General features: G+C 41.6%; 1 protein-coding gene and 1 pseudogene across 2 annotated transcripts in view; one reads left to right on the top strand and one right to left on the bottom strand.

Annotated features, from left to right (window-relative positions):
- SGCG (sarcoglycan gamma) overlaps positions 1-26,093 on the bottom strand; it is a 128,743-nt gene that overhangs the window by 31,249 nt on the left and 71,401 nt on the right. Inside the window, exons 4-5 of one of the 2 annotated variants that reach the window (XM_054719741.1) lie at positions 23,529-23,616; positions 18,869-18,988 (exon numbers count right to left, since the gene is read on the bottom strand). In XM_054719741.1, coding sequence (XP_054575716.1) covers positions 18,869-18,988; positions 23,529-23,616 — 208 coding nt within the window. The remainder of the gene's footprint in view (positions 1-18,868; positions 18,989-23,528; positions 23,617-26,093) is intronic. The other variant, XM_054719742.1, reaches the window with a different exon arrangement.
- Positions 22,040-22,476, top strand: LOC103302419 (28S ribosomal protein S21, mitochondrial-like; annotated as a pseudogene).

Genomic DNA, 26,093 nt, shown 5'->3' with positions numbered 1-26,093 from the left:
AAATGTGAATGTCTTAAACTCCTCACTAAAAATAAAAGTTTATTAGATTGGGTTAAAAAATAAATTATAGTTAATTGCCACTTATAAGAGCAATGCAAGTAATTTAATATTAGGTGAATTTTGTCTGGAAGGTTAACTTAAAGAGGCCAGATCACCAAAGGCCATCAAGGTTCTCTTGCTGGAAGTCATTGCACAGGGAAGTGATGCTTGGAATTGATGGAACTATTATGCAACTAAAAGGGGAATGTCGACATATTTGAACAGAAACAAAGCTGGAGTGAAATATTACTGGGCCACTGAATTAGTCAACCTATCCTACCTCCAGATTTCTCATATGAGATAATTATGTCCTTATAGTTTAAGCCATTTTTAATTTGGTCTTTTATTCCTTTCAGCTGAAAGATTTTTAACTGATCAACTGTCCATAGAGCTACATCAAAAAGTGTTCAGAGATGCATGTACTGGATATATGGCTTAAATGGTATGGTGACGTATAAGCACCTTCTAGATATCTGCCTTCATGTCTTTTTAAGGTACCTGGACTTATCATCTTTGTTTATGTTTATGTCTTCAGTTGTTTATGTTTATGTCTTCTATTTTCCAACTCCTTTTTTGTCAATGGCTTTTCGGGTGATTTAAGCATTTCTACACCATCACTTTTCACTTTATGTAATCCTGCTTAGCTTGACAGAAGGGTAAAAATAAATTGACTGGCTTATCCCTAGATCTTGTTTTCTTCATTAGTGATAAGAAAATGGACCCTATTACAGGATCCTATTTCTCTTACTAAATATTGGGGAATGGACCCAGCCTAGCAAATAATTGCCAAGGAACTAAAATACATTTGGGGTAGCCAAACTAACAATTTATTATCTGCCAGAAGTGAGTCCTGGCAATGAAATAGAACTTTTTTTAAAGATTACATTCAGATGCTATTTCAATAATGTGTTCTGTAAGGGTTAGTAAAACAGGCATGCTAATTTTGGTTACTTGGTGACCAATTCTATTTATAGGGAGGAAAATGAGACTGCTTAAAAGCCTAGGTCAATTTCTAAGTTGGTCAAATTGTTTAATCTCCATAATTTTTATTTAAAAATGATTCTTCAGTTTCCCAGTTAACTAAAGTCTATATAAAAATGGCTTAAGAGTTAGAGATTTCATCTTATTCTTTGAGTACTTAAGACAAAAGTAATGGCAAGAAAACAGTTCTTTATCTGAGTCAAGATCAGAATTTAGTGCAAGTCAGAAATTTGGAGTGTACCAGCTTAAAGAAAGAGCCACTTCATTTCTCCCCTTAGATTCCATGCTTGCGGCAGTTGTTCAAGTAACCAGAGGAGAGAAAAGTGAAGAAAAGCATTTAATTCTCTTTCCCATTCCCCAGAGTGAAGCTGGCTGTCTGTTTCTTCTCTTATCACTCTTCCTTCCTTGTCTAATCCAATAAACTCAAAAGGCTACTTATAGTCAGTCCATTTAAAACAGGAACCAAGCTTTTACAGTTAGTGGTGGAAAAAAGCTTTAGTTGGAATTTACTTTGAAAAATTACAGTTTATCATATGTAATACTTTAATAAATAAAGAATTTTTTTAAAAAAAAAATATTGTAATAGCTATGTACAGGCCAGGGCGGGTACTTGAAATATCAGAGGAACACTCTATAAAGTATATGATTGTCTAATCACTATGTTGTAAACCTGAAACTAATACAGAATAATATTGAATGTGAACTATAATTGAAAAGAAATTGGAAAATTGTATCCTATATAATAAAAAGGTAATATGCAAATTGACCCTCATGCCCTCCCACAAGATGGCGACCCCCATGTGGTCAAAGATGGCTGCCACAAGATGGCCGGCAGGGGAGGGTAGTTTTGGGCGATCAGGCCAGCAGGGGAGGGCAGCTGGGGCGACTGGGCCTGCAGGGGAGGGAGGGAAGTTGGGGGGGTCCAGGCCTGCAGGGGAGGGCAGTTAAGGGTGATCAGGACAGCAGGGGAGGGCAGTTGGGGGCGGTCGGGCCAGCAGGGGAGCAGTTAGGTGTCAATTGGGCTGGCAGGGGAGTGGTTAGGCATTGATCAGTCTGGCAGGGGAGTGGTTAGGGGGTGATCAGGCTGGCAGGCAGGCAAACAGTTGGGAGCCAGCAGTCCCAGATTGTGAGAGGTATGTCCGACTGCTGGTTTAGCCCCAATCTCACAGGGATCAGGCCTAAACCGGCAGTCGGACATCCCCCGAGGGGTCCCAGATTAGAGAGGGTGCAGGCTGGGCTGAGGGACACCGCCCCCCCCCCCACAGTGAACGAATTCCGTGCACCAGGCCTGTAGTGTTATATGTTTTTCATCACAATTTAAAAAATAAAAGAAAAATTAAAGTTTATGAAAAAAAATTTAAAATATATATTTTTATTGATTTCAGAGAGGAAGTGAGAGGGAGAGAAAGATAGAAACATCAATGATGAGAATCATTGATCGGCTGCCTCCTGCACGCCCCCCACTGGGGATTGAGCCCGCAACCTGGGCATGTGCCCTTGACCGGAATTGAACCCGGGACCTTTCAGTCCACTGGCTGATGCTCTATCCACTGAGCCAAACCAGCTAGGACTGAAAATATTCTTATTGTATTTTATATTTCACAGAACTTAGTCATCATTGTAATAACTATAAAGTCATCCTATATAATAAAAGCCTAATATGCAAATCAATCGAACGGTGGAATGACCGGTTGCTATGATGTGCACTGACCACCAGGGGGTAGACACTCATGCAGGAGCTTCCCCCAGCCTGCAGGTCCCAGGCTGGCCAAGGCAGGTGCCAGCGCCCCCCCCCCCCACCCCAATCGCCCTGCTAGTTGCCCCACAGATTGGCCCTGATTGCCAGCCAGGCCTAGGGACCCTACCTGTGCACAAATTTCATGCAGCGGGCCTCTAGTATGAAATAAAGAATCAAATTTTGTTTATGGTGGAATTTTTCCAACACAGTTGAAATTGTGTAATGGCTGTATTAGTTTTCTATTTCTATGATATAAATTATGACAAACTCAGCAGCTTAAAACAATAGTCATCTGTGAGCTTTCACTTCCGTAGGTCAGAAGTTTTGCCTAGTGGGTTTGTTTAGTGTTTATTCTTGGGTTTCATAAAGCCAAAATCCAGTTGTCAACCAGGCAGGACTCTTTCTGGAGGCTCTGGGCAAGAATCTGCTCCCAAACTTAGTCAGGTTGCTGGCAAGCCACAGTTCTTCATGATTTTATGGCGGAGGTCCCGTTTCCTTGCTATCAGGCAAGGGTCTCTCTAAGCTTCTAGAAGCCACCAAATTCCTATCACATGGTCCCCGCCATCTTCATATAACAACAGAGCAACAAATCCTTCTTGAACTTTCAATTTCTCTGACTTCCCCTTCTACTACCAGCCAAAGAAAACTCTCTGTTATAGAGATCTCTTAAGATTAGATTAGGCCCACCCAGATAATTTCCCCTTTGCCATATAAATAATGTAATCATTAGAATTACATGTCATCATATTTACAGATTCCATCTAGATGCGGAGATGAGGGAATTTTACAAGGACAAAGGTTATTGGGGGTCATCTTTAGAATTCTGCCTATCACAGTGATACAATATGACATTATTTACCTAATATCTAACATTTGCAATAAAGCCATAAGAATAGTCAAATTGAGGGAATTGTCAGTCTTCCCGAGGGTGAATATTTTAATCTTATGATAGTAAAATTATTGATCTTTGAAGTACCTATCAAGTCATCATTTTTGTTCATTTTCATTTCTGCAATTGCTGGCAAGTCTGACTTTTCAGGTCTTCTTTTGTTACTGGGTTTGTTAGAGTACAGTATTTCTACATCATTTTGACTCTCAAAATCCTGCTCCTTTGGCAGGACTTGAAATTTAATTTCACAATCAATTTTTATTTGCTTTATTTGATTCTGTACAATGTCATCCATTCAATAAGAAATCACTGGGTAAAGATGCTTGAAGGGGTACTATGAAACACTAAAGGGCGAAAGACTCACTCAAGGTCTACACTCACCTACTTTCTAAGACCAGCTCAAATTTATCTTTCCTGGAGAAAACTTCTCTGAGCTACTCTTGTCTCTCCATCACTCTCCATCCCTTTCTTCAGGATCTTCTGTAGCCCTTAGCCCAAACACCTATTAGTCTTTAGAAGACTGTGTCTAACAAATTAATGGTTTACATATCAGCTGAAATATACACATCACCTAAAAGGGAACATGTCTTATTTTGTACTATAGATATTTAGCTTACTAACACATTGTAAACATTAAATAAATGTTAATAAATTCTAGAGAAACAGTATAGATTTAGGATAGACCAGTGGTTTTCAACTAGAGGTGGTTTTACCTCTTCCCCCATACCCTCTAAAAATCACTTTTGGCAATGTGTGGAGTCATTTTTGTTGTCACAGCTCATTGCGGGGGGCGGGGGGGGCGGGGGGGGAAGGAATGCTATTGAACCTATGGATAAAGGTCAGGGATGTTGCTAAATGTCCTGCACTGCTCCCTACTCACACCAAAAATATTCCTCAGCCCATAATGTTAATAGTGTTAAGGTTGAGCTCTGGTCAGATGATTCATTTGGTTGGAGCCAACATCTGGTACACCAAAAAGGTTGCAGGTTCGATTCCCAGTTGGGGCATGTATGAGAGGCAACCAATCAATATTTCTCTATCTATCTAACTATCTAGCTAGCTAGCTAGCTAGCTAGCTCTAGCTCTAGCTCTCCCTTCTCTCTCTAAAAATCAATAAACATATCTTTGGGTGAGGATTTTTTAAAAATCCACAGTGTTATGGTTGAGAACTAGGTAATATATATAGATCCGTGGATAGAGAAAAAACAAGGAAAGAAGTTAGAATTACATCTGGGTCTGGGAGAGGCCACGCGCCCCCGGGTCCGGGTGAGGCCATGTGTCCCTGGATCCGGGTGAGGCCTCGCGCCCCTGGGTCTGGGAGAAGCCACGCGCCCCCGGGTCTGGGAGAAGCCACGCACCTCCGGGTCCGGGTGAGGCCATGTGTCCCTGGATCCGGGTGAGGGCCTCGCGCACCTAGGTCCGGGTGAGGCCACGCGCCCCTGGGTCTGGGAGAAGCCACATGCCCCGGGTCCGGGTGAGGCCGTGTGTCCCTGGATCCGGGTGAGGCCTCGTGCACCTGGGTCCGGGTGAGGCCACGCGCCCCTGGGTCTGGGAGAGGCCATGCGCCCCCGGGTCCGGGTGAGGCCATGTGTCCCTGGATCCGGGTGAGGCCTCGAGCACCTAGGTCCGGGTGAGGCCACACGCCCCTGGGTCTGGGAGAGGCCACGCGCCCCTGGGTCCGGGTGAGGCCATGTGTCCCTGGATCCGGGTGAGGCTCGCGCACCTAGGTCCGGGTGAGGCCTCGCGCCCCTGGGTCTGGGAGAGGCCACGCGCCCCCGGGTCCGGGTGAGGCCATGTGTCCCTGGATCCGAGTAAGGCCTCGCGCACCTAGGTCCGGGTGAGGCCACGCGCCCCTGGGTCTGGGAGAGGCCACGTGCCCCTGGGTCCGGGTGAGGCCATGTGTCCCTGGATCCGGGTGAGGCCTCGCGCACCTAGGTCTGGGTGAGGCCACACGCCCCTGGGTCTGGGAGAGGCCACGTGCCCCTGGGTCCGGGTGAGGCCATGTGTCCCTGGATCCGGGTGAGGCCTCGCGCACCTAGGTCTGGGTGAGGCCACACGCCCCTGGGTCTGGGAGAGGCCACGCGCCCCTGGGTCCGGGTGAGGCCATGTGTCCCTGGATCGGGGTGAGGCTCGCGCACCTAGGTCCGGGTGAGGCCACGCGCCCCTGGGTCTGGGAGAGGCCACGCGCCCCCGGGTCCGGGTGAGGCCATGTGTCCCTGGATCCGGGTGAGGCCTCGCACACCTAGGTCCGGGTGAGGCCACGCGCCCCTGGGTCTGGGAGAGGCCACGCGCCCCTGGGTCCGGGTGAGGCCATGTGTCCCTGGATCCGGGTGAGGCCTCGCGCACCTAGGTCTGGGTGAGGCCACACGCCCCTGGGTCTGGGAGAGGCCACGCGCCCCCGGGTCCAGGTGAGGCCATGTGTCCCTGGATCCGGGTGAGGCTGGGTCCCGGGTCTGGGTGAGGCCTCGCGCACCTAGCTCCGGGTGAGACCACGCGCCCCTGGGTCTGGGAGAGGCCATGCGCCCCTGGGTCTGGGTGAGGCCACGTGCCCCTGAGTCCGAGTGAAGCCGTGCCCCTGGGTCCGGCCGAGACCAAACCAGAGGGAGTCGGACCTCCGTTACCACCATTTGTCCACCATCCAGAGCTGAGGGGTCAGTGCTGACATGTACACATAAGGAACTGGTGGACATTGAAATTGGGTCTCTAAAGAACTGTTGGTCCAGAACGAAACTCACTACAGACTGATTCATTTGCCTGTCAGCATAACTATTATTGCTCGTCTCACGTTCAGTTCTTATAAGTATATCTCTAGTGACACATGATCTCGCTCATCTAGGGGAAATGATGAACAACATAGACTGATGAACAAGAACAGAACCAGAAACAAGAAGGCATCGATCGGACTAGCGGGCCTCAGAGGCAGGATAGGGGAGGGTGGGGGGAGGGGGGAGAGATCAACCAAAGGACTTGTGTGCATGCATATGAGCCTATCCAACAGTTAAGTTCAACAGGGGGTTGGGGCATCCGTGGGGTGGGGTGTGGGATGGGAATGGGGGGATGAGGACAAATATGTGACACCTTAATCAATAAAGAAATTAAAAATAATAATAATAATAATAATAATAATAATAATAATAAAGAAGTTAGAATTACAGAATTGTGGGATTTCTTGCATTTCTTTGATCATAAGTTGGAAAACTAACAAGAGTTAAATCCTGGGTCAGAATTTTACTGTTCATACACTCAACACTCAATAGTATAAATGACAAGGAAAATACATACTAGTAGTAGTTTCAGATGCAATATATTTGATTAGATTAGTTTCACTGGAGAGAAGAGGAGTTTGGAAGAAATTTGTGCTTGAGACAAAAAAATAAATACATAAATAAACCTATGAAAGAGAAGAAGAATATGACATCTTTAAAAAGGGTAACTTAAATGTATGTGCCACATAGTGTGTCTATATGTTGCTAACATGTAGCTTCTCCCACTGACTCTGTTCAAATTAGTGTAGGACAGAGGTTCTCAGCATGTGGTCCTTGGCACTATAGCATCAGCTAAGAAAGGCAGAATCTCATGTCCCATTTCAGACCTACTGAATCAGAAACCCTGGGGTTGAAGCCCAGCAATATATATTTTAACAAGCCCTACAGGTAATTCTGGTGTATGCATGTAGGTAATAAATAACTGCTTATTGATTTTTCTCATCAGTTCTACTAATTGATGCCATGGCTTGGAAGGAGCTCTGGGTTGGGAAAAAAGTTCACTTCACTGATGTCTTATGTAGGATGGCTTGGGTTTGAAGCAACCTAAACTGTTTCTTAGGCTATTTGTCCTACACATTTTATTACCCTGCAGTGCAATAATACTCTACTAAGACTTTTGCTGTCCTTTGCATACATTAATCCAGCAACACTAGTACAGTTGACATTATAAATCCACTTTAAAAAGTGAGAAAACAACCAAAGCAGAATAAGTAATTTGCCTGTGGTCATGCAGCTAGTAATTGTTCAGATGGGTCTAGAAGCTAGATCTTCAAAGCCAATATTCTCTGTACTGCACAACAGTGATTTCTGATAATCAAGAGACTTGGGAAACCTGGCCACTTGTTTTTTTACTAGGCAATACTCAATTTCCTAGTGTCTTTTATTTTAATAAGAAAAAGACCCTACTGCCTTATAGTATGCTGCAACATAGGTTATGTTTTATCGTTTGTTTTGTTAGGAATTATATATGATACAAAACTTCATGTTAGAGTTAAGTGTATTTCTTTTCCTTTTTTTGAGTGTATTTCTTAAGTCAGGGAACATTATTATTTTTCCATTTATGAGTATTGGTAACAATATATGAGAAAATAAAATTGCTATTGGTTTTCATAACACTATATAAAAGCTATCCTGTATGCCAAAAAAGTTTTGGGTTCAATTCCCTGTCAGGGCATATACCTAGGTTGCTGATTTGATCCCCAGTCAGGGCAGATGCAGGAGGAACCAATGTCTCTGTCTATGTCTCTGTCTCTCTGTCTCTCTCTTTCTCTCTCTCCCTCTCCCCCCCTCCCCAGCCCACACACACTTCTGTCTCTCTCTCCCTTTCTCTCTTTAAAAAAATCAATAAACATATCCTCAGGTGAGAATTAAAACAAAAAATGTACTGGGATGAATTAAACTAGTGTTTGCCGTTGTGTGTGTGCTAGTCTTTACAGAAGCTCAGCAAGTAAATTTAGAACACGTTGTGAACAGTTTTAAAAATAAATTTTCTTCTTTTCAGTCCTAAAAATGAATCATAGCAGAACCCCACCTTATATTTATTTCAAATAAAGAAATGTTTTTTATAAAAATATAAGGAACCCAAGTACCCCACATAATGGGAACGAAAGAGACTTGGAAGAAGGTTTAATATTCAAATAAAAGTCATGTTTAATATTGTGTGGATGATAGAGAAATTTATGATAAGCTTTTGGGTTACACCAGTGGAGAGAGATAAAGGGTAACAATGTGGTGGAAGGAAAGAGTGGGTAAAGATTTGTGAGGAGTATTTCATTCTTCTATGAGGATACCAAAGAATTTCCAAAGAAATGCCATGAAGAAAAGCCAACAAATTCAAATTATTTTTTTCTTATTTGCCTGAAAGAGTAAATATGCCCAAAGTATAATTTGCTTTTGCAGATGCACACTCCATGGAATATTGTTTTTCTCAAGAGTTGCTACAGATGAATGGATAAAGAAGATGTGATGTAGAATACTATTCAGCCTTAAAAAAAGAAGAAAATCTTGCCATTTGCAACATAGCTGGACCTTGAGGCCATTATGCTAAGTGAAATGTCAGACAGAGAAAGACAAATACATTATGATCTCACTTATATGTGGAATCTAAACAAGCAAACAAAAAACCTGAATTTATAGACAGAGAACAGATTGGTAGTTGCAAGAGGGAAGGGAGTGTGGGATGGCAAAATGGGTGAAGGAAATAAAAAGATACAGGAAGGAGGAAGATGGCTGCCGACAGGAAGGCAGACTGCAAGACAGTGTGTGAGTGAGAGAATGAAAGGAGAGTGTGTGGTCACACGGAGAGTGTATATTTGTGGGTGAGGGACAGCTCTACTCCAAGGGACTGTTGGGGACTGCCAGACTGGGCTCCCCTGACCGGGCAGCCTCCACAGCTGCTGAAATCTCTCCCAGTGCGGCCGGCTCTGCCACCGAGACTGCACCATCTTGAAGGGGAGAGTGGCTGTTATCAACACCGGGGGACCAGCTGCGAACCCAGGAACACCGGATCTCAAGCAGCGGGAACACCTTCTCACGGGAAGGTCAGATTTCACCGAGGGAAAGGTGAGGTCTGCAGTCCAGGCAGGGGAGAGAAACGCATGAACGTGATCTAGAGATTCGGGGAAAGTCTGCCCCCACAAAACCCGCGGCCACTGGGGCTAGCGTGATCCACGAATATGGAAGGGATATCCGCAGGGCTGCTGGCAGAAGGGAACTCTGAAAATCAACCCACACATGGACTGGGCGCAAAAAAGCACCCTGAAATTTTACCAGTGTGCAGGCTGCTTAGTGCCAGGGGAAAGAAGACTGCACAGACTTGTGCACAGCGCCAGAGGGTAAAAGTCGCGAGGTCGCGCACTTACTCTGGCTCTTTTTTTTTCTTTAAATCCTTGTTTTTTATTACTAAGCCCAGTACATAGGATGACCCAATTGGGGACACTCTAAGAGACTGCAAGGGAAAGTTGTTTCTGTGGAACCTGGGGATCAGAGCGGGGAGTAACGATAAGAGAACCAGCTCTGGGGCAGTCCATTCTCCCAAACCAGTATTAAGTCTGACAGGGAAAACAAAATCTAAATACTGGCTAGAGAGGACTTATAGCCCCGGAGGTCAATCCAGAAACACTGCCACCCAGGGGTTGAATCACAAATTGACTCTTGTGTAAACATAAATAAAGGAGTCTAAGAAACAAAGAAATACTGCCTGCTTGAAAATTAGGGCTGTGGCTTACAACACTGAGGAGCAGTGGAACGCAGGGACCTTCAATACTGTCCTGATTACCTACAGGAAACAGGCGTGCCAAACAGAACAATAGAGGAAGTGAATGACTTTCACTACTGCACATTTTATTTTTTTATTTTTTCCTTAAGAAACAAATTTTTTTCTTTTTTCCTCACTTGATTTTATCTTTTTAATTATTATATTTTTATTTTTAATCAGTATTACTACTACTATTTTACCTTTTTTTAAAGTGTCATTTTATTTTCTCTTTATTTTATTTTATTTTGGGATTAGTGTTCTACATTCTATTTTCATTTTTCCTTCAGCATCATTTTACTCTTTCTCAACTTTATCTTTATGCCAAACACTGTTTTCCTCACTTTTCCCATTTTGTTGTCCTGTTTCTCTTACCCTATTTCTGCTTTAGATTTTCGCTATTCCTTCTTTTTACCCCCTGTTAAAAATTCATCCTACTTATATATCAAATTTCTGATCCCCTGCTCTACATAGCCCATACACACCTCTCTCTTCTCTTTCTTCACTATCCAAATTTTTTTCTCTCTTCCCATTTTTTTGTTTGTTTTTTGTTGTTGTTGTTTTCTTGTTTTGTTTTTGTTCTAGGTTTTTTGTTTTATTTTGTTTTGTTTTGCTTTGCTTTCTCTCTCTCCTATTGTTGTTTTCTTGATTGTTGATTAGATTGGTTTTCTTTGTGCTTGTTTGTGAGATTTTGTTTTTGTTTCTTTTTGTTTTGTTTTGTTTTTTTTTTTGTTTTTTAATTCTGTCTTTCCTCTCCTCGCTTGATATTAGTTGTTGTTTGTAGCTTGCATTCATCACTGAGTGAATGTTGTTTGCATTTTTGGGGATTAGTGGTTGTTCTATTGGAATTTTCTCCCAATATAAATAGTTTTTACCCCTTCTTTTTTACTCTCTTTCTTTTCTCTCTTATTTTTTCCCTTTTCTCAATATCATTTTTGCACTCCATTTTTTTCTTATCCCCTAATTCTCTTTTCTCTGGTGGTCACCATTATTTGGGGTTATTAGTAACGTGAATATATTTGTGCTCAGTGCCTTGTATGTTGTGCCTTGTTGTGTTGTATTTTGTGCCTTTAAATCAATGCAGGAGAGACAGAGCTACATAACCAGACACCCAGAGAAGAGAGATAATGGGGAGACAAAGAAACAGCCTGCAAATGAAAGAAAAGTAGGCATCACCAGAAAAGGAAGTAAACGAAATGGAGACAAGCAACCTGTCAGAGAAAGAATTCAGAGAAATGGTCATAAGGTCACTGAAAAGAATGGAAGACAACTTCAACAATATGTGTAAAAACCAAGAGGAAATGAGGAAGAACCAAGAAGAAATGAAAAAGGACATTGCTGCTATAAAGAACTCAATATAAAGCATCAACAGTAGACTAGAAGAAGCAGAGGACCACATCAGTGAGCTAGAAGAAAGGTAGGAAAAAGTACACAAGCAGAGCATCATCTAGAAAAAACAACTTAAAAAAGAGGAGGAGAGCTTAAGGGAACTTTGGGACAACACAAAATCAAACAACATCTGCATAATAGGGGTGCCAGAAGGAGAGGAAACTGAGCGAGGAATAGAAAACCTGTTTGAAGAAATATTGACAGAAAACTTCCCTGCTATCAGGAAGAAAAAGCTCACACAAATCTAAGAAGCTTACAGAGTCCCAAACAAAATGAACCCCAAAAGACCGATGACAAGGCACATTATAATTAAATTGGCAAACACCAACGACAAAGTAAGAATCTTAAAAGCAGCCAGAGAGAGACAGAAAGTTACCTACAAAGGATCCCCCATCAGACTAGCGACTGATTTCTCAACAGAAACACATCAGGCCAGAAGGGAATGGAATGAAATATACAAAGTCATACAAAGGAAGGGTCTGAATCCAAGAATACTGTACCCAGCAAGGCTATCAATCAAAATTGAGGGTGAAATCAGGAGCTTCACAGACAGAAAAGGACTAAGGGAGTTTATTACCACCAAATCAGCAATGCAAGAAATGCTAAAGGGTCTGCTGTAAAAAGAAGAAATAGGAAGTGAAGAAGGAACACAGGCATAAAGAATAAAAATGGCGTTAAACAAGTACCTATCAATAATAACTTTAAATATAAATGGATTAAATGCCCCAATAAAAAGACATAGGGTAGCTGAGTGGATAAGAAAACATGACCTATATATCTGCTGTCTACAGGAAACCCACCTCAGAAAAAAGGACTCACACAGACTGATGGTGAAGGGATGGTAAATGTCTTTCAGTCGAATGGAAACAAACAAAACAAAAAAAGCTGCGGTAGCAATACTTACATCTGACAAATTAGATCTCAAAGTGAAGGACATAACAAGAGATAAGAAAGGCCACTTCATAATACTAAAGGGAGCAATCCAACAAGAAGAAATAACTCTGGTAAACATATACACACCCAATACAGGAGCACCCAAATACATAAAAAAAACTTCTTGAGGCTATCAAGGGAGAGATTGAAAGCAATACAGTCATAGTAGGGGACTTTAATACTCCACTATCACCATTGGACAAATCCTCTAAACAAAAATTCAGCAAAGAAACATCAATCCTAAATGACTCACTAGATCAGATGGAATTAATTGACATCTTCAGAACATTTCACCCCAAAGCCACAGAATATACACTCTTCTCAAGTGCACATGGGTCATTTTCAAAGATAGACTATATAGTGGGTCACAGGCAAAGTCTCTTCAAATTCAAGAAGATAGAAATCATATCAAGCAACTTCTCAGCTCACAATGACATAAAACTAGAAATCAACTACAATAAAAACATTTTTAAAAAATCAAACACCTGGAGGCTAAATAGCATGCTATTAAACAATGACTGGGTTACCAGAGAGATCAAAGACGAAATAAAAAGCATCATGGCAACAAATGACAATGAAAACACAAGAATTCAAAATCTATGAGACACAGTGAAAGCAGTCTTGAGAGGGAAGTTCATAGCTCTACAAGCCTCCTGCAATAAACAAGAAGCAATGGTAATAAATTACCTAATGCTACAACTGAAAGAGTTAGAAAGAGAGCAACAAGAAAAGCCCAGCATAAGCTGAAAGAAGGAAATGATAAAGATCAGAGCGGAGATAAATGAAATAGAGAAAAAAAATACAAAATATCAACAAAACCAAGAGCTGGTTCTTTGAAAGGATAAACAAGACTGATAAACCTCTAGCCAGGCTCACCAAGAAGCAAAGAGAGAGGACCCAAATAAACAAAATCAGAAATGAAAGAGGTGAAATAACAACTGATCCCACAAAAATACAAATGATTATGAAAAATACTATGAACAACTCTATTCCAACAAAAAGGACAACCTAGAGGAAATGGATATATTCTTAGAAAAATACATGCTCCCAAAACTCAATCAAGAAGAATAAAAAACTTGAATAGGCTGATAACTACCGGAGAAATTGAAGCAGTGATCAAAAATCTTCCAGCAAACAAAAGCCCTGGTCCAGACGGCTTTACAGGGTAGTTCTACCAAGCATTCAAAGAAGAACTAAAACCTATCCTCCTCAGACTATTCCAAAAAATTCAAGAGGAAGGCACACTTACAAGCTCTTTCTATGAAGCCAGCATTACCCTAATCCCAAAATCAGATAAAGACACCACAAAGAAAGAGAACTACAGGCCAATATCTCTGATGAACATAGATGCTAAAATCCTCAACAAAATTCTAGCAAATCAAATTCAGCATTACATTAGAAAGATCTTACAACATGACCAAGTGGGATTTATTCCAAGGATGCAAGGATGGTACAATATCCACAAATCAATAAGTGTGATACATCACATAGACAAAATGAGAGACAAAAATCACATAATCATATCAATTGATGCAGAAAAAGCATTTGACAAAATCCAACACCCTTTCCTGATAAAAACTCTCAGCAAAGTGGGAATAGAGGGATCATACTTCAACATAATAAAAGCCCCCATATGACAAACCTAGAGCCAACATCATACTCAATGGGCAAAAACTAAACCCATTTCCCCTAAGAACAGGAACAAGACAAGGATGCACACTCTCACCACTCCTATTCGACATAGTACTAGAAGTACTAGCCATTGAGATCAGACAAGAAGAAGAAATAAAAGGCATCTAAATTGGAAAAGAAGAAGTAAAACTATCCTTATTTGCAGATGACATGATATTATACATAGAAAACCCCAAAGATGCCATAAAAAAACTACTAGACCTAATAAATGAATTTGGCAATGTAGCAGGATACAAAATTAACACCCAGAAATATGTGGCCTTTTTATACACCAATAATGAACTCACAGAAAGAGAAATGGAAAAAAATCCCATTTACCATTCCACCAAAAAACAATTAAGATACCTAGGAATAAACTTAACCAAGGACGTAAAAGACCTGTATTCAGAAAACTATAGGACATTGAAAAAAGAGATGGAAGAAGACATAAACAAATGGAAGAACATACCATGTTCATGGATTGATAGAATCAATATCATTAAAATGTCCATACTACATAAAGCAATCTATAGATTCAATGCACTCCCCATTAAAATACCAATGGCATATTTCACAGACCCAGAACGAACTCTCCAAAAATTCATCTGGAATAAAAAATACCCCAAATAGCCACAGATGTCCTGAGAAAGAAGAACAAAGTTGGAGGGATCACAATTCCAGACATCAAACTATATTACCAAGTGACAGTTCTCAAAACTGCCTGATACTGGCACAAGGACAGACATATAGACCAATGAAACAGAATAGAGGACCAAAAATTGACCCAAGCCATTACACTCAATTAATATTTGATAAAGGAGGCAAGAGCATACAGTGGAGTCAAAACAGCCTTTTTAATAAATGGTGCTGGGAAATTTGGTCAGATACATGCAAAAAAATGAAACTAGATCACCAACTCATACCATATACAAAAAAAAGCTCAAAATGACTAAAGGGCTTGAATGTAAGACAGGAAACCATAAAAATCCTACAAGACTCCATAGGAAGCAAAATTGCAGACATATGTCGTAGCAATATCTTTACAGACACAGATCCTAGGGCAAGAGAGACTAAGGAGAAAATAAACAAATGGGACTACATCAAAATAAAAAGCTTCTGCAAAGCAAAAGAAACCATCAACAAAACAACAAGAAAGCCCACTACATGGAAGAACATATTTGCCATTGATATCTCCGATAAGGGTTTAATTTCCAACATTTACAGGGAAATCATACAATTTAACAAAAGGAACATAAATGACCCAATCAAAAAATGGGCAAAGGACCTAAATAGACACTTTTCGAAAGAGGACATTCAGAAAGCCAAGAGACACATGAAAACATGCTCAAAGTCACTAATCATCCAAGAGATGCAAATTGAAACAACAATGAGGTACCACCTCACACCTGTCAGATTGGCTATCATCAACAAATCAACAAATGACAAGTGCTGGAGAGGATGCAGAGAAAAAGGAACCCTCGTGCACTGCTGGTGGGAATGCAGACTGGTGCAGCCACTGTGGAAAACAGTATGGTGTTTCCTCAAAAAGTTAAAAATGGAACTCCCATTTGACCCAGTAATACCACTTTTAGGAAAATATCCCAAGAAAACAGAAACACCAATCAGAAAGGATAAAGGCACCCCTATGTTCATAGCAGCACAAGTTACAATAGCTAAGATTTGGAAACAGCCTAAATGCCCATCAGCAGATGAGTGGATTAGAAAACTATGGTACATCTATACAATGGAATACTACGCTGCTATAAAAAGAAGGAATTCTTACCATTTCCAGCAGCATGGATGGAACTGGAGAGCATTATGCTAAGTGAAATAAGCCAGGCAGTGAAAGAAAAATACCACATGATCTCATGCATTTATGGATAATAAAGAACATTATAACCTGATGAACAAAAAGATAGATACAGAGGCAGAGAAGCATTGAACAGACTGTCAAATTACAGCGGGAAGGCTGGGGAGTGTTTGTGGGGAGCAGTAAGAGATCAACCGAAGGACTTGTATGCGTGCATATAAGCATAACCAATGGACACAAGACACTGGGGGAGTGGGGTGAGGGCATGTGCCAGGGGTAGGGGAGACCGGGGGAAGGTCAATGGGGAAAAAAAGGAGACATATGTACTACTATTTGTAATACTATAAACAATATAATAAATTTTTTTAAAAGTAAAAAAAATAAAAAGATACAAAATTCCAGGTATAAATTAAAGTCATGAGATGTAATATATACCATAGTTCTATAGTCAATAATACTGTATTGTATGTTTGAAAGTTATTTTTGAGGAAATTTTAAAAGTTTTCATCACAAGAAAAAATTTGTAAGTATGTGTGGTGATGGATATTAACTAGACTTATTGTGGTGGTCATTTCACAATATATACAAACCTGGAATCATTATGTTGCACACCTGAAACTAATTTAATGTTACATGTCAATTATATCTCAACTAGAGGCCCGGTGCACGAAATTCGTGCACTGGGGAGGGTGTCCCTCAGCCCAGCTTGCACCCTCTCTAATATGGGACCCCTTGAGGGATGTCCAACTGCAGGCTGGACATCCTTCTCACAATCCGGGACTGCTGGCTCCTAACCGCTCACCTACCTGCCTGATTGCCCCCTAACTGCTTCCTTGCTGGCCTGATTGACCCCTAACTGCTCCTCTGCGGGCCTGATTGCCCCCAAATACCCTCCCCTGCTGGCCTGATCACCCCCAAGGCTTTTATTAGTATAGATATGACCCTGCACAGAAAATTTTACTAACCCTGCTTTACAATAAGGGCTTGACGATTGAATCATTAGGACCAGACACCAAGATTTCCTTTCTTTGAATAGTGGAGGAAATACTTATCTTGTCTTTAAGTTGCCCAGAAATTAAAATGAGATAATGACTTAGAAAAGTATAAATGCACCACATAAAGACAACTGTCTTTTTAATGAAGTGGCAAAATGAAAAACACTTTTTATTCTCCCCTTCCTTCCTTTACAGCTTTTATTTAAACTTTGAAATTTATAAAAATTTCACTCCAATTTTCATTTCTTTACATTCAACATTATTTTGTATTGGTTTCAGGTTTTATATTAGTTACAGAATAGTGGTTAGACAATCATATACTTTACAAAGTGTTCCCCGATATTTCTAGTACCCACCTGGCATAATACCATCATTACAACACTACTGACTATATTCCCTATTTAAGTGATAATGGGTTTACAGGTTCCTTTCAATCTTTCCTTTGTGTTTTTTTGTCCTTCCTTTTCTTTCTCACTTCTTCCCTCATTTTCTTTATATAGTATCTCAATTGGCCATCAAAGCTCAGTGAAGGCACTGGGACATGCTTCATCCATTTTACAGACCAGGAAACTGAGGCCAATTCCAGTTGGCTGTGGAACTTGACTCAGGAAGCCCTCAGAGCACACAGGAAGCCCTCAGAGCCATGCTCTTTGCGCTTCCTAAGGGGCAGCGGCCCAGCAAACAGAACAAACCTTCCAGTCAGGCTTCCCAGCCTCTTTCTCAAGCACCTCTTCATTGCGGATGCTCCACATTCTTTCCTCTCCCCCCATTCTTTACTGCCCCCCCCCTTCTCCGAAGCAGGTGGAAGGCTTCCCACTCACTGCCTAGGCATGCTCTGCTATGGGGCAGGGTGTAGCGAGCTTGCTTTTGGGTGAAGGCAGGAGCAGGAGTCACTGCCTCTGAAGTGTGAAGGCCGCCTGAGCGAGGCCCATTAGCACTGGGAGCTTCTCTGAATCACGTCAGTCAGTCTAGTACCCTACAGTGCAGCACCCCTTCACTGAGGTGGCTCCACCCCTCAACCCCCGCCTCAGGGGTGAGGGTCCTTGCCCCTCTGCCAGGAGTCCTTCCATGCCCCTTGATCCCTGGCTGGGCCCACCCACATTTTGGGGGCACTGCAGAACCTCTGTCTCTCTGCAGATGAGGCAGATCCCTGCCCTAGGTCTCTGCAAAGCTATGAATCTGTGGCCAGAGGCCTGGTCTGGGTCTCAGCAACCACATGCCTGCAATGTTCCCAGGGATCCTGGGAGGGGCTGGGCGAGTCCTGCCACGCCCCCCCCCCAGGGTGGCGATGGCCCCCGGATCCCCCGGCAGCGCCTGGCTCGGACCGGACACGCCCCCCCGGGTGGCGATCGCAGCCCGGGGACCCCCGGCAGCGCCTGGCTCGGACCGCACACACCCCCCCGGGTGGCGATCGCCGCCCGGGGACCCCCGGCAGCGCCTGGCTCGGACCGGACACGCCCCCCCCCGGTGGCGATCGCCGCCCGGGGACCCCCGGCAGCGCCTGGCTCGGACTACACACGCCCCCCCAGGTGGCGATCGCCGCCTGGGGACCCCCGGCAGCGCCTGGCTCGGACCGGACATGCCCCCCGGGTGGCGATCGCGGGGACCCCCGGCAGCGCCTGGCTCGGACCGGACACGCCCCCCCTGGTGGCGATCGCCGCCCGGGACCCCCGGGAGCGCCTGGCTCGGCCCGAACATGCCCCCCGGCTGGCGATCGCCCCTGGGACCCCCGCAACTAAGAGGATTGGGCGCCGCCATCTTGGTCTTCTCAACGGCCGGATAGGCCACCCGGAGTCCCGCCCCCAGCCTCTCTCAGGCCCAATCATGGGCATAGCGGAGGTGCGGTCAATTTGCATGTTTCTCTATTATAAGGTAGGATTAAAATAAAAAGAGCTACTACATACCAGTTACTCGAAGCCTATCTGTACCAACCACAACTTCGCTTTCATCAACAGTAAACAGTGGTTTGCCTCCTTTGGAATTGATCTGAAACTGTTGACTCTGGACTTCTACCATTTTGGGACCTGAAGGATTAATTGGAACAGTATTATAAAGAGTTCACTACATGTAGGGTCATGATCGCTATTTTTACACATTCCATCTCATCCAGCAATAGCAAATTACTTAATATTTAGAATTTTTTAACTAATAGGTTTTTTATTTTATGAGTTTTTAAGTTCTAAGCCTAAAGCTATTACATTATTCAAATTAATTCCTGTCAAACCTGTGCTAATATTTATCAAATATATGTATTCATAAATTATTTAAAAGTTAATTTTTAGTTTTTTTGAAATCTGCCAAAAACAATTTAATTCTGCCATTCATATTATTTAAATCTGCATTCTTTTGAGTATTAACCAAATAAGAATTTTGTATTATGAAATGTGAGATTTATGAAAGACAATTTTATAAATGGATCACTTTAATGGTGAAAGTTAACCCAGAAAATGACTCACACTCAGATTATCTTCTCTGCCCTTATCCTCAGATGTCCTCACCTCTTACTCCATGGAAAAAACAGACATCACTGTGGAAGAACTCCCTCAAATCTTTGTCTTCTTCACTCCTTCTTCCTTTTTATTTCAGTGACAAAGGCGTCACTTTCTCCTCCAAGTTTAATTCCTTCATTTGTGCTTTAGACCCATTGCCTTTCAAATCATTACTGTATTCAGCAAACATGTAACCAGTGCTACTATGGGCCAGGCACTGGGGATGCTGATATCCTCATGGAGTGAATAGGATCCTGTACTCATCATTATATTTCACTAGAGGCCCGGTGCACGAAATTCGTGCACGGAAGGGGGTTGTCCCTCAGCCCAGCCTGTACCCTCTCCAATATGGGACCCCTTGAGGGATGTCCGACTGTCCGTTTACGGGCAGTCGGACATCCCTCTCCCAATCCAGGACTGCTGGCTCCCAACTGATTGCCTGCCTGCCTTCCTGATTGCCCCTAACCGCTTCTGCCTGCCAGCCTGATCACCCCTAAACCACTCTGCTGCCAGCCTGTTTGCCCCCAACTTCCCTCCTCTGCCGGCCTTGTCACCCCTAACTGCCCTCTACTGCAGGGTTGATCACCTCCAACTGCCTTCCCTTGCAGGCTTGGTCCCTCCCAACTGCCCTCCCTTGCAGGCCGGGTGCCTCCCAACTGCCCTCTCCTGCTGGCCATCTTGTGGTGGCCATCTTGTGTCCACATGGGGGCAGGATCTTTGACCACATGGGGGCAGCTATATTGTGTGTTGCAGTGATGATCAATCTGCATATTACTTTTTTATTAGATAGGATAGAGGCCTGGTACAGGGGTGGGGGCCAGCTGGTTTGCCCTGAAGGGCATCCCGGATCAGGTGGGGTTTCCCTTAGGGTGTGGGGCGGCCTGAGCAAGGGGCCTGTGGTGGTTTGCAGGCTGGCCACGCCCCCTAGCGACCCAAGCAGAGGCCCTGGTATCTGGAATTTATTTTCCTTCTACAATTGAAACTTTGTAGCCTGGAGCAGAGCCAAGTCTGGGGCTCCCTCCGAGGCCAGCCGGCATCCATTTGTGTTGGGGTTATAATTGAAACTTTGTTGCCTTAAGCGGGTGGGCCTGGCCAGGGTGTGTGAAAAGTTTTGCTTCCCCTGTTGCCAGCAGCAACCCTGGCCTGCTCTCTCAAGCTCCATTCTGCCGCCATTTGTTTGAATTTGTTTACCTTCTATAATTGAAACTTTGTAGCTTGAGTGGAGGCTTAGGCCTGCAACGGCTGGCAGAAAGCTTGGCTTCCTCTGTGACCTAGGAAACCTTGCTCTCTGTGGCTGTAGCCATCTTGGTTTGGGTTAATTTGCATACTCGCTCTGATTGGATGGTGGGCGTGGTGTGTGGGCGTGGCTTGTGGGTGTGTCGGAGGTATGGTCAATTTGCATATTTGTCTATTATTAGAGAAGATAATTTCACTTTGTATTTTCAATTTTTCTAACCCTGGCAGCATAATGGATTAATCTTTCTAGAACACAGCTTTCACCATTTGCTTACAGAATTACAAGTGTTTCCTAGTTCTTTGGCATGTTAGCTTTATATTCCTATATAGAAAAGTAAATTTATTGAGAAAATGAATAGCTTATACTTTTTGTTTATGTGTCCCTGTGTTCCTCATTAAAGTTGATGGATACCTGCTAGAAATTAAATAGAAGCTTTTCAATTAATACGTGAATCCATTTTGGACATGGTTACCAATGTGTTCTTATATTGTTTTATTAATTTGTACCCCAAAACCCTTCACTGATCCTTCATTTAAGTGTGTGTGTGTGTGTGTGTGTGTGTGTGTGTGTGTGTGTGTGTGTCACTTATAAAGTGGATTCATTTTTTTCCTCTTTTATCTTCTTTCTCTTAAGGAAGCCTGACTTAATTTTTTTTAATAGTTGCCTGTATAGTTGCCTGTATTTTTGCTCTTTTGAGCTTTCACTCAGACTCAGTCACCCAGTGATTCAGTGTCATCATTTACCTCTTCTAGGTCACTGATATAACTTATGTGTAAACACTGATTTGCATTAAATGGTGAATATACAGTTATCTTGAATATACAGTGATCTGAGTTTAAAATTAAGAAGAAAAACAACTTGAAATAATTTATCCAGTAAGAGTTCAAAGAGTTTTGCTCGCTAGAGATTCATATAACAATTTTAGGAGGCTTTATTAAGTAAAAGGTGTTAAATTAATGACTTTTTTCTGTAATCATTGTTTTATATACATTGATGAAATCTTCAACAAATGAATTTAGTTGCATCATTTTTCTTATTTATAAACCATATAAGCATTTGCTTAAATAAAAGAAAATGCAGTTTCTGTTTAACACAAACTTATTGTAATATTTTTATGCTCAAGGTCCTGTGCTATAAAAATTAAGGATATACCAGGGTATAAGTGAGTGAGATGTAGCTCACAGTTTATAAAAAGTTCACAGTTTATAAAAGAAAAAAGCATATAAATGTAGTTCCAGGACAGTTTGATAGATGCCACGACACCAGCATGGACAGTGTTAAAGATTAAAACAATATAAAATATGAAGTTCTTGTATTAGTATAATAAAAAGGAACCATCAGGTTTACATATGGCTGTAGTTTCCAATGTAACATTATTCTGTTTTGTGAAAACAGCCATTTAAAAGAAGAAACACGGGGTGTTTTTTTGTGTTTTTTTCCGCTTCTTGTTGTGAGCAGGCTTTACGTCAACTGGGTCCTGAGGGCTTGGGGTCTTGTAGATTGAAGACTTAATTCCAAGGTCATAGCAGAACATGTGAAGTTCATTGCCAGGACTGTGATGGTATATGAAGGGAGCATGGCAGGGGCATACAGGACCTTAAACAGAATCCTCAGCATGGATGTGTTCATTGAGGACATCAACAGATGCAGATACTATGAGAAGCCTTGCCACAGAAGGAAGAGGTAGAACTATGAAACTTGAAGGAGGATCTACACCTTGGAAATCACTTGCAAGATCAACTTTTTGATGTGAGAGAATTGGAGGGATCCATGGAAGGGCTGCTGAGGCCTGCGGATAGTAGGCCCAGTGTGAAAACCCTATCCAGTTGTGTCTCCACTTCTTTCCTTTCTGCAGCCCCATTTTCTCTTACAATTTCTTGCAATAAACTCAATCATATATATAAAAACATTAAATAAATAAATTAAATAAATAAATAGAGACACAAAGTAAACCAGCTTGTGTTGGCAGTATACCTTTCACCTATTTTCCCATAATCAAAAGGGCATCTAATTTCTTAAATTTGCCAAACATATAGAATGATGATAGTGTAGAGAATGTATACATTTTTCTTTTACAAGCTGGCTTACCCTTTTGTTATTTCCTTTATACATTTTTGCCTGAATCCTGTTTCTCACCATGCAAGTTTTTATGTGACTTCACTCCCATGTGACCTTATTCTCTGTTTTTTTTCTGGTTGGATAGATTTGCATAGCCTGCCAAAGGCATTCGGTTGAAGATAAGTATTGAATTTATAATTAATGGAATTAAAGACTAAGTTGGTTGGTGTTGAGAACTACAACTAATCAGATGAGAAACCAGAGAGGTCCTGGAGGTCATATAAAGTTTGAACAGATGCAGCTGTAATACCCAAGGGAAAGAGATAGGCAAATATACACTGGAAAGGAGGGGTACATGGCAGAGAGGGGGAGAGGGACATGTAGGGAGGAAGCAGGGAGAGAGGGAGAGAATGAGGGAGAGAGAAAAACAAATACTTTTGGGTCTCAGCCCCTGGTCTCTGTTTTTTGAGGCCAACTACTTTGGTTATTTTTCTTTTGTCTCTATGAGATTCTTTTGTAACCTGTAATAATCATTATGTTCCTTGTGGTACTTTGAATGCTCCTCTATTTCTTGGAATCAAAATAACTTTAATTAAAATACTTCAGACTGTTGTCCCTTGATGCTACTTGTTCTCTGTGGTATTGATATTTTTCTAAATTCATACATTGATTGTTCATAAATAACTTTGAATTCTTTAGAAGAAAAAAACAAACTCATTAGTTCAGCACACTGTTCGTGGACCACATATATGCAAAGCACTGTGATGAAGCCTGACTCACCCACTTTTAATCTTCCAGTGACCTCCCCTTCAGAGTTCTGTGCATTTACAGTCACATTCTGAGTAGACTGTAGAAGCAGAGATGAGTCCTAGAAAGGGATTTGAGAAATTAGCCAATGTATATTACTTATAATGATTATAACTTTATATTTGTATATAAATTTAAGATTTATATAAAATAATTTCTCCATTATCACAGATTTATGTTTAGGACATGACATATTTTAAGAAGATAAATCAGAGAATGGTTAGCTCTTCTATAAGAAATACCATGTTACTTTTATTTTATTTAAAAAAATATTTTTATTGATTTCAGCAAGGAAGGGAGAGGGCAAGAAAGATAGAAATGTCAATGATAAGAGAGAATCATTGATTGGCTGCCTTTTGCATGCCTCCTACTGGGGATCAAGCCTGCAACCCGGGCATGTGCCCTTGACTGGAATCAAACGCAGGACCTTCAGTCCACAAGCCAATGCTCTATCTACTGAGCCAAACCGGCTAGGGCAGTACCATGCTTTTAAAATGCAAAGGCTTCTCACAGTTGCAAAAGAGCTTCTAAACTTTGTTGGATGACTATTTTTTTGAGCTCTTTGTTGGAAGATAAACCATTAGTACTCTATGGTTCACTCAGAGGGAACCAAATGTATTCCAATGTTGTGGGGGGAAATGTGATTTTTCAGAAGTAAAGAATTATAGAAGTGCTTTGTAACTCTATGTATAAGGGAAGAAATTCTCCAACTTGCTTTGTGAAAGCAGATGGATTTACCAGCCTCTCATGTTTTATCCAATGATGTAACCTTAATACTTGTGTTTCATTGTTATAAATAATTAGCATGATAATAACAGTTAAACATTTACCCACAATTTTAGCATCCATCTTCTCATTTTATCCTCCACATTTGAAGTAGGTACCATTATTTCTAATATATAGATGAGGAAATTGAGTTCAAAGAAATAAATTACAGCTCACTGAAAGTCACAGCTAGCAAGTGACAATTCCACCACACAACCAAATCTTTAGATGCTGACTTCCATGCTGTTTTCTACTATTCCCCTAGAATGGGAGGAGCTGTGAGGTCTAGTCCTGTGCCTAGACAAAATAAGCTATCTGGGAACCACTAGGGCTGTCTGATCCAATGGGCACTCTCAAACCCTTTTATTTTTCTGCCTTCCACTGCAGATGTTGGAAAAGCTAACTGCTTTCTCAGCCTGTCTTGCAGCTAGGGCCACCCAAGTGACACAGTTTTGGGCTGGAGGTTTTAGGCAGGTTTTTGCTTTTCTGATGAAAAGGATGCATGCATTGGCACATTTCCTTGGCCACATGCCTTGAATATTGCCTAGCAGATATCTAGTGACCATGAGGAAGACAGGAAGATGGCATTAACATTGGTGAGTGTGAACTGGTATCTGAGCTAACCCTTCTAGCTTCTAGCTATGTGAGAATACAAGTTCTAATTAGTTTATATCACTACTAGCTATGTTTTCTGTTAGACTATAAAGCAGAAATTGCTCTGTAACAATATTAACAACAAAATGATAAAAATAATTCCTCTATTACTTAACAAAAGCTCTTACGTTGAATTGCACTTGCACTTTAATCTACATTTAATAAGCCCATTCAAATAATCAAAAAGAACATTTGAAAAAAATCGCAATGTTTATTGTGAAATGTGGGGCATTTCCATTTTCTAGATGAGGAAGCTGAGATCTAAAGATTGTGAATGAGTTTTTCAGTTTTCCTAATTAGCTAGTGATATCCTGTAGATAAATTGCATGCCATTTGTAGAATGCTAGAAAGGTAGAAAGTAAACATTGAATTTTGCCATTCATCTGAATTGAATTCTGATTGTATTTATTAGGCAAAAACAATGTATCATTCAACACTATATTTAGACTTAGGAGGTAGATAAAAGAGCCATAGGACATAATACCTTTTCTCCAGAGTGTGTGATTTAGATAAGGAGCTATGAGAGAGATGCATAAAAAGACCATTAAAAATTTAAGAATGTGTTGGTAAGGCCCAAATATAGATCACAACAGACCTAAGAGTTCTCAATAACTTTGCTTTTATCCCCTTTGGTCACTCCATATATAGATATAATTAAACTAGTACTTCAAATTTGAACCTAATATGAGAATGGCAGAGGCTTAGTTGGTCATTGAGATAGCATGTGTACGTTAGAAAATCTGCCAAATAGTCTGTGAAAAAAATACATTTGTTGTCATAAAATTATTCATAATATCACCTTACCATTCTTTGAATGTCTAGAGCAGTGGTTCTCAACCTTTCTAATGCTATGACGCTTTAATATAGTTCCTCATGTTGTGGTGACCCCCAACCATAAAATTATTTTCATTGTTACTTCATAACTGTAATTTTGCTACTGTTAATGAATCATAATGTAAATATCTGTGTTTTCCGATGGTCTTAGGCTCGTGCTCGGCAAACTGTGTCTCGCAAGCCACATGCGGCTCTTTGGCCCCTTGAGTGTGGCTCTTCCACAAAATACCACGGCCTGGGCGAGTCTATTTTGAAGAAGTGGCATTAGAAGAAGTTTAAGTTTAA

The sequence above is a fragment of the Eptesicus fuscus genome, chromosome 8, assembly GCF_027574615.1.
Source record: "Eptesicus fuscus isolate TK198812 chromosome 8, DD_ASM_mEF_20220401, whole genome shotgun sequence".
In the NCBI taxonomy this organism is placed as follows: domain Eukaryota; kingdom Metazoa; phylum Chordata; class Mammalia; order Chiroptera; family Vespertilionidae; genus Eptesicus; species Eptesicus fuscus.
The sequence above is the reverse complement of the archived record's forward strand: the minus strand, read 5'-3'. Positions and strand labels throughout refer to the sequence as shown.